At 42.1% G+C, this 9,078-nt stretch overlaps 1 protein-coding gene across 7 annotated transcripts in view; it reads right to left on the minus strand.

The window, feature by feature from the left end:
- The window catches only part of ppargc1a (peroxisome proliferator-activated receptor gamma, coactivator 1 alpha), a 50,159-nt gene that overhangs the window by 6,285 nt on the left and 34,796 nt on the right, over positions 1–9,078 (minus strand). For all 7 annotated transcript variants that reach the window (XM_014004369.1, XM_014004368.1, XM_014004373.1 and 4 more), the window contains 4 exons: positions 7,288–8,500; positions 5,326–5,418; positions 3,610–3,730; positions 390–511 (listed from right to left, as the gene is read on the minus strand). In XM_014004369.1, the coding sequence (XP_013859823.1) occupies positions 390–511; positions 3,610–3,730; positions 5,326–5,418; positions 7,288–8,500 (1,549 nt within the window). The remainder of the gene's footprint in view (positions 1–389; positions 512–3,609; positions 3,731–5,325; positions 5,419–7,287; positions 8,501–9,078) is intronic.

Genomic DNA, 9,078 nt, shown 5'->3' on the forward strand with positions numbered 1-9,078 from the left:
GATTAGACATGTTTTTATTATTGTCATTAGTGATTATCTCAATTTCGGCTAAAAGACTTGACAAAATCCTTCACACTGTACCTTTAAGTTATTACTGTCCAGATTATAAAGGACTTTTAATGTCCATCGACAAAATGCATTTTAATAGATATAATCAGTATTATGGGTGTTGAAGGCGATGCTCAYAGCACCTCCCCAAATCAGAAATAAATTTTGCTTCTCCAAACTGAGTTATTTACAACGGGTAAGATGTTAAGTGTTCACATTTCCAGAGCACTACAAAAGATATAAACTAYAAGAGATTAGCTTTTGCTAGTAAACCTAAACTAAACGTCACCCATCCAACCAACACTAATGTTAGACTGCAGTGAACAGTCCTGAGGCCTTACCCATCATCCCTTAAGTTCACTGCACATTCTTCAATTTCCCCAAAGACTTCAAAGCGGCGCTTCAACTCCGTCCGGCTGCAGTCGGACCTCAGTCGTCCCACGTACACCACCCGTCTCTCCTCCTGCTCATTAAAGGGAAAGACAGAGGCAGGCAAAGAGATTAAAAGGGAGGGTACTGTTTTTCCTTTCCCCCCCTGTCTCTTTCTTCTCCAGGCTTTAATGAATTGGTCTTGATCACTCCTGTGGATACTGCCACTGCTGACTTTGGGCCCCTGTTTTTTTTTTCTTTCTTTTTTGTCCCCTCTTTGCTGTCTGCTTGCTTGTGTTCATCTGTGATTGGTTCAGTTTGCTTCTTCTTATCTGATGAAGTAGCAGCTCGGGAGCACCTTCAATCTACCTTGACAGTACAATTCCTCTTTCTCTCTGCAACTCATCAACCAGAGGCAGAACGATTTTTATCAAATGATGCCAAGTCTTAAGTTTGTGGCTTCTCCTCCTCCTTCTACTGCGAAGTCTAAAAATAAAAGCCAYGGGGGGTGACTAAGTCATACATCAGAAAGGCTTGGCTCTCACCCCACCCTCTTTTCTTGGATAAAATACAAAGAAATCCTGCTTGCAAGAATGAGAAAATATGTAAATATTAAAAGAATATTCATACCCAAGAGAAGGGAWGTGTTTAAAAGCACTGAGCCACGAGGCAGAAAACCATAGATTTTCCTTGAACCTCAAAGGACGCGAGGGTCAAGTTGGAATAATTTTAGGAACAAACTGCAGAAGGCAGCAATCATGGCTTTTGAGTGGTTTAATTGCATCTGCTAATCATCTAATACAGTTAAGCCCCAGGGCTACAGTCCATCACTAACATTATTTATTTATTCATTCATTTACTCGCCACAACTGGGGCAAGTCCTCCGAGGCCTGGTGCAAAATTTTAAAAGCCGTCCTGAGAATCACAGTAACATGTATGTAAATGAGTCGCCGTGTGCTAAACTCAAAGTTCACCTTTGTCCACCCGGCGTCGAGCCGAGAACAAATTAACCACAGATTAATGCTTTTCCCACTCTTTTTTAACGCTTACGTATTGTTTTAGACTAAAAAAAAAAGCCTTTGCTGAATTAAGAGTTTTGTTGCTGACAAGTGATAAATAAGTGGTCTTTCCTTGATGGCACCCTGAGGGCTGCTTRTGTTTTATATAAATATGTGTGTATGTGTTTGTGTGTGTGTGACTGCAGAAGGTGGTAGAGAAATGAAGCAAAAGCAAAACGAGCAAGACAGAGAGACACCGTCTCATCTCCGGCCTGCCAAATCTTGTTTGACAGCTTGAGCTTCACTGCTCATGATTGTTTTTCTCTCTGTCTCTGGRAGGAAAAAAAATATGCACGCTGAGCTGAGCTGGCATTACTGTATCATTTAATGTGTGTTTTAGCAACGGGGGKTGAGGAGCGTTAGCCCCACTGGAAACCTGAGTAATTTCCCACTGAGACAAGGAGAGTGGAGGTAAGTCAGAAATTGGGATGTTCACTGATTTGTTCTGAATTTGGAAACAGATTCCAAAGAAAATTTTTAAAAAAGAAGCTTTGCTTTCTTTGAAAAAAATGCATATTATCATCTGCCTTTCATGTCAGCATTGCAGACTAAAACAGTCTTAACTTGGGAAATGACAAAGTTACATGTTTTTTGTCAAATTTTTCAGAATACATCCTAATTTCATATAAAAGCACTTTTCAGCATTGAAAAATGAAGTTGTCTACATGTTTCTTTGAGTTGGCTATTTTTTTTTTAAAGTTAGTGCACCACAAAAATAAGTAGACGCCTCCTTAAAGTGTCTGTGACATAATTTTTTTGTAATAAATTTGAATGCATTTTTGTAAAGATATCATTGGTAACGTTGCAAAAAAAAAAATCCACACCGCTGAGATGAACAGTTGTTGAGATATTCGCATATAAAGTAACAGGAAGTGATGTCAAAGGGGAATGTCAGAACATGAGCAGAGTATTGCTACAGTGGCTGACAACACAGACTGTAGAGAAGAATCTGTTTCTTTAGATTATTCTGAGCCCCTATCAGAGAGATATAAATAATATTATTAAAAAAAGAAAATAGAAGATCTCCTCCTTTAAAAGATTTCTGTTTGATGTCACTTCCTGTTTCAATTTGCTTGAGCCAAGTTCAACTATAAATAGCATGTCAAGTTAAGTTCATAAAAACTTTATTGATCCCAAAGGGAAATTACAGAATATGCCAGTTATGAAACAMAATGAGTGAAATTATCATGCCAAATTTCCTAAATTGTCACAGGTTCTTTAACTTAAATGTTTGAGTACATTGAACAAATCCCTCAACAACAAAACATATTAAGTTTGCACATGAAAAATTACTTTAGGAACTTGAAAAATAAATTGTCTGTAGGATATATGTAAAAAATAATTTAGAGAAACTCAACTCAATATAACTTGTCAACTTAATAAAAAAAATCATAATTCAGATTAGACTGTTTCTTAATTACGCTTTGAGATGTCAAAATAAGTCATGTTGGTTTGCTGCATTTGAGTTAGCCGAATCTAAAATTACATGTTGAATATATTTAATAATCACAATATTGGTAACTTAAAAATCTGAGTGGAAATTATTGCCACAATAGTATTTCCAGTTGAGCCAACAAAACATTTTCAGAGTGTATGTGGGGTAAATGACATCAAATTTTAGCTGAACGTCTGTAAAACTGGAACCGAGTTTTAACCATTTGTGTTTTCCTCCGTGAAAAACACAGACAAAAGGCTTTCGCCTTTCAGCAGCAGGTGATAAAAAGGAAAAAATCTCAAAGAATCAGTGACCACTTCCCCCTCTCTTTTTTAACCTCTCTTCTTCTTGTTCAGCTATTTTCTGTTTTCYGCCATTTTAACCCCTGTGGTGTTATTAATATGAGTTGACAGAGTTTCCAGACGACAGAGATGTTAAAAATACACAACCTAAAGATAAAGAGGAAGGGCCTGTCGCCTGAATCATTCAGGAACTCACTTTGTATGTATATTTTTCTGTGGAGAAATGCTTTGGCACATGGCACGGAGCTCGAGGCCGTCCCATCCTAAGTGATCTGTGGGAGGGTTCTGTGCCACATCCCTGATTACATGTGCTCCTTTATCAGCAGTAGTAAAGGAAAATAAGTCGAGCAACAAAAAAAGAACTSGTGATATAGAAAGTGTGACTTAGTTGACTCACTATTGCTTTTTGCCTTTGCTTGTCTCTCTGCTCGGCCCTTTCAAACTCCCGCTTCTCGTAATCCAGGCGGTACTCCTCCCTCTTCAGCCTCTCGTGCTGGTACTCCTCATAGCTGTCATACCTGCGGAGGAAAAGGATATGTACAACATCGATCACTGTCCTCCCCCGTCCCTTTTTTTAATACGTTGTTCCTGTCGATGCTTATGAAGAACAATTGCCAGTATCCACCAAGGACCAAGTCCGGTGACGGCTGAGGAGTTGGTTGCAAAGCAAAGGAGATGGACGTGTTAATAAGATGTCTTTTTCGCCGTTGCTAAGAACACAGAGCCTGCAGGACAGGCCCGCGGGAGTGCCGGCGAGCAGCGCAGTCGGGGACCCAGGCAGCTGCAGCTGTCAGCACAACTTCACATGTCATTACTTTCTGCTTAGTTAGGGCTTCATCAAGAAGGAAAAGTGCTACTTTCTGCCCCTCCCCCCCTTCTCTGCACTACACTAGCACAAGACATGTCCACTAAGTTTTCCACTGATGAGCGACTCTCGGGCTTGTCGGGTGTCATTAGGCACGTGGGCGCCAAATCAGCTCAGAGCGCTGAGATGGGGTCAGTCTGTGCCAGTACTCCTCTGCATATGAAATAGTCCTGTCTGCAGTGGCTCAAGGAAAACTACAGACAGATACTCAGAGTAGAGAGCTGGAAGCATCAACTCATGAGCGTAGCATGGAAGAAAAACCATGATTGCAATTTTTATTAATCATAGTCGAGAGTTACGCAATCTTTTCCACTGTAGGATTTCTTCTCTGTGACAGGACTGACAAGCTAAAGGCTAGTCCGAGCAAGAACTATAGGGGATTGTTGCCTCAACACATCCAGCAACTCATGCAATTTTTTTATTCTATATTCATGTTCAGGTTTGCATGATGTTGGTGTCTCCAACAGTCACTGGGAAAGGGGGACACAGTACATCCTGGCCAGTCCATCACAGGGCCACATCAGGTGTTTTTGCATCGCCAGGCCCGGCTCGCTCTGCCACCGCTGCAGTCGTCTCAGCCTTTTTATACCCCGACCCCGACTGTGTTTGCGTTGAGCAGAAATGTGGGCGGMGTCTTGATATTAAAGACATGAAAAGTACCGCAGATTAAACATGATCATCCAATAGTATTACGCTTAAGACAAGAGGTCAGGACAGCTGAGAAAGGTAAGCTAATGGAAGCTAATGTTAGCTTGTTGTGTAGTTAAACTGTGAAAACAWTGTTAGTTGTTGCAAATGATTCAAGTAAAATTACTCAAATCTGTGTGATTTAACTGCCCACAGTCAGTGAACCAATCAATGAGCAGCAGTAGCTGACGGGTTTCAAAAATTGGTCTGGAACTGGGCCATGAGGGCTAAATTTCCATAGTTGTAAACACGATAAACTTTTTTTGTCAATTTTTTTTTACACGGTTATTTCCTCTCACTGTCTGAAGTCATTTGATCAGATTCTAAAGGTCCCTCATACTCACTTTAGGACTTTAAAACCCAGTTTTCAAAGTGGTTATTAAGACAAATTTCCCTTTATTTTTGTCTTATTTACATCACTTTCCTTCAAACCATCCTGTTAAAAAATTCTGTCAGGACACAGCACACAGTAAAAACTTGCCCTTACCTGAAGCACATGACTGTACTAAGATTAACAATGCATATTAAGCAGGAGGCTAAACATTGATTTAAAACAATTACCTTGGCCTGCGGCTCTGAGGAGATCGAGACTGAGGGTGGGGGCTCTTTCGGATTCTGGTGCGAGCAGCATTCARATCTGAGCTGTGATGAGACCTGAAGTAAAGAAAAAAGAAAAGAAATAAAAACAGAAATATTTTAGAAAAATACAGAATGATGTTTAATTTTTCAGTTAAAATGTATCCTACCAGAGCCCAGGCCCAGCTTCAAAAACATATTACTTTTGACAGCTTTTTAAGCTTTGCAAGATATACTACTCCAAAAAGTACCACATGAAATGTATCTTTTTTCCCACCACATTGGCTTCATGCAGCTTATGGCTACAGTAAAATGTTCATGATTTATACCTGAACTTWTTTTTGAACATACCTGAACTGGCTTTTGCATGTGCCTACTAATGTTGTATGAAGAGGTGGTCAATAGTTTAAACCCTTGCGGCCTGACTGTACAGTTTACACGCCTGCACGCTTTTGAGCTTCTAATGCTCAATTATTGAAGTATTCCTGAAGAAGGAAGGCCTGAATAATGAAACAGAAAGAAGTTTCGGAAGCTAAGTGAAGCGATGCAGTGCCAGTTTTGAAAGCTAGAGGATTATATGTGGCGAAACTCAAACAAAGAACGGCGTTTTGAGAATTGGTCGGCTGAAAGGCTGTTTTCTGATTCTTGCATGACTTTGCTTCTTTTCTTGAACGCCTATTCAGTGTTTTCACAAAGCTYGTCAGTGTCAGATTTTGATCGAAAGCCTTGAGACTATTACTGCATAATTTGTGAGCACGTTGGTGTAGAATAAAGAACAAGGGCCTGAACAAGATGAAGTGATTCTACTGGCTCCGTGGAGTAAACTGACCTTTCAGTAATCATGCAAACAAAGTGAGTCACTGCAGTGAAGACTGACACTGTGAGGAGCTCAATGAGCTGCTACTGACAAACTCAATTTATTCACATCGTTCTCAGTAACTAGTAATTGCTTTCTTCTGCCATAAAAAATGTTTAATTCTCTCAGCTCTGATCAAAGGGAAAGATGGGAAACGTAGTTCTCACAGAGGGCCATGTTAATAAGAGTTCTTTTTCGAAGGTGTTTAGAGACTACATTYCCACAGTCTGGATTTGGCTTTTATCTCTAGAGATGTAAAAGAAGAAGGTTTGCCACTCAGTTAAAACAACATCTGCCGCTTAAAACAATAGCCCTGGCATCAAAGAGAAAGAAAAGTAAACGGGGGCAAGGGAGTGAGTGAGAAGGGACTGTTATTAGAGAGACGCTCAAAGAAAACTCCTTGCCTAAAGATGAAAACTCATCATGTTCAAAAGTCTAGTGCCAGAAGCAACTTTTAGAATTTCTTTTATTATTTCATTGTACTTTTGAGCCTTTTTCCCCTACTGTCAGAACAAATTTAAATATAACCTGTTTCAAATATTAATAAAACAATCCCATTACGGTTAGGTAAAACACGGGAAAGTTAAAAACTCATGCTTGAAGCTGGGTTGCGGTCTCATTGATTGAATTGTTCAGATGTACTAGGGGAATAACAGCAAACTTTTGAAAAGGTATAGGTGAAGGTAGKTCTGATCCTAACAACCTAATACAAAGTTTGGACATGAAGTCTTTAAGGTCTCACTCTGTGGCTGAAAAATGATCAGACCCATGTTTTGCTGTAGAACTGGACCCCCTGCCAGCTCAAAGCCCCATGTAAATGGGATGTTTGGGAGCAGCCAAAGTGCAAATGTGTGTGGCCCTGTGCGTCTACATTTTCATGCTTGTTTCTTTCTCAGACAGCTGGCCAGGCTGGCTCAATATTGCCATAATAAGTCGAAACCTCTACCACTGAGGCATCGCTGCTATTTGAGAGTAAAAACAGTATTTTATTTTGGTCAGAGTTCAGTCAAGATTTGGGTTAAGTCCTAAGAGGTATTTATGTCAATTGAGAGTACCCTACAAAAACATTTTTTTATTGAATGACAACTTACCAGGAGGAAGGACGTCTTTCTGGTGAGCTGGACAGAGAGCGCCTGCGGTAGCGTGACGAGGAGCTGCGGGAGCCAGAATGAGAACGAGAGCGGGAACGGGACCCGCTACTGGTCCAGTAGAAAGGTCTGCCGGGGGACAGGAGAAGGGAGGAAGGCGGGGAGACAGAGCCTCGTGACGGGGAACAACTGGATGGTGGAGAACAGGAGGGAGAGTGGGGAGAGCAGTCGAAAAGTAGGTCCAGGGGTGTTCCCTCCCATGGAAAGATGAAGCGACTCTCGTGGCCCTCGTCCAACTCTACCTCATCATTAAAGGACAGAAATCCCAGGGGCAAGTAGCTGGAACCAGGCAGCCTATGGGAGTTYAAGTCATTCTCTCCCCCTGAAAAGGACTGAGGGGTAGTAGGCTTGTTTGGTTTGCTGTTTGAACCTCTCTCCTTTCCACCCTGGCTGTAGAGGGCTTTTACTGGAGGGCCAAAGTGCTTGTTGAGTTCTGCTCTGATTTCCTGGTCACACAGAGGCCTCCGACTGGTTGCAAAAAGTTGTGGTTGGTCCCTAACAGTGGTGGCCTCATGTGTGGGGATCTGAGTGGTGTGTGTAAGGGTTGACTCCCTTATGCCCCTGTCACAGCCTCCTCCTCCATCCACAGGGACAAAATCCTGCTTCTTAGTCAAATGGCTAGRTGAAGATGACGATGTAGAACAAGAAGATGATGAATATGACGTTGAAATGGCCGAGTCCTTACATTCAGAATGCCTGTTCTCCCCTTTGCTAGCACTTGGCGTAAGAGCAGCAGTGGCATCTGGGGTGAATGTCATTTCCACAGCTGTGGTCATGGAAATGGTGGTTGTGCCCCCATCCTTCTTGGTACAAGCCGATGCCTGGCAATAGTCGTGGTCACTGTGGCGACGAGACATTGCCCGCTTGTTGTTGCCAGTGCTGCAATGCTCCTCAAAACCACCCCCCGCTGCAGGGAGGGTGGTGGATGCTTTGCTCAACTGCGCGTAGAGCTCGGTCTGTTCAGGACCCTTTCTGATGGGACCCCCGGCTGAGGCACCTGGGGCCAGGATCAAAGCACCGGCACCCAACTCACTCAGCTTGGCTCTTTTGCACGTCAAGGCCGAGGAGGAACATGAGGACAACTTGGTTTTCAGAGATGCTTTGAAAGGATTCTCTTGACTGGCTTTGTGTGGGGGCGTGGTAGGTGGTGTCAAACCTGGGCAGAGAGAGAGAGAGAGAAAGAAGGGGTGGGGGGTTGGGTGTGAGCAATAAAACACAAATTGACTCATACAGACCTCTCACCAAGTAACCTGCTCCTCCCATTCTTCCCTCACCCACCTATAAACTCCCAGGTCCATTTATGGACAGCGGACTCAGATGCATGCCTGATTAAAATATTCACTTTCGCTTGGTCTAATCCTATTTTATTGCAATCCTGACAGATTAATGTAATGCTTGGTGTAACTTAATATGGCAGGGCTGTAACACGGATGACTTGCCATTCTTCTCTTTTCTGACCTTGAAAAGATCCATTTTCAAGAAACAAAAAAATCACAGTGGGGAAATGTTATAGAACACTAAATGTATCATCTATTTTCCAAAAGCTCCATTGTTGTCTCAAGATTATCAAGCAACATCTGTATTTTCTGTTCAGTATTGCTGGAGGACAGTGTTCCGAATGCACATTTTGGCATTCCTGGAGATGTTCGCCATTTCATTGAAACATTGGAAGAAGCGGCGTTTGGGTTGACATTCTTCACAAATGTCTCTGCTGCTCATGCCCCCCCCCCCCCC

Source organism: Austrofundulus limnaeus, unplaced genomic scaffold, assembly GCF_001266775.1.
Source record: "Austrofundulus limnaeus strain Quisiro unplaced genomic scaffold, Austrofundulus_limnaeus-1.0 Scaffold23, whole genome shotgun sequence".
Lineage (NCBI taxonomy): Eukaryota > Metazoa > Chordata > Actinopteri > Cyprinodontiformes > Rivulidae > Austrofundulus > Austrofundulus limnaeus.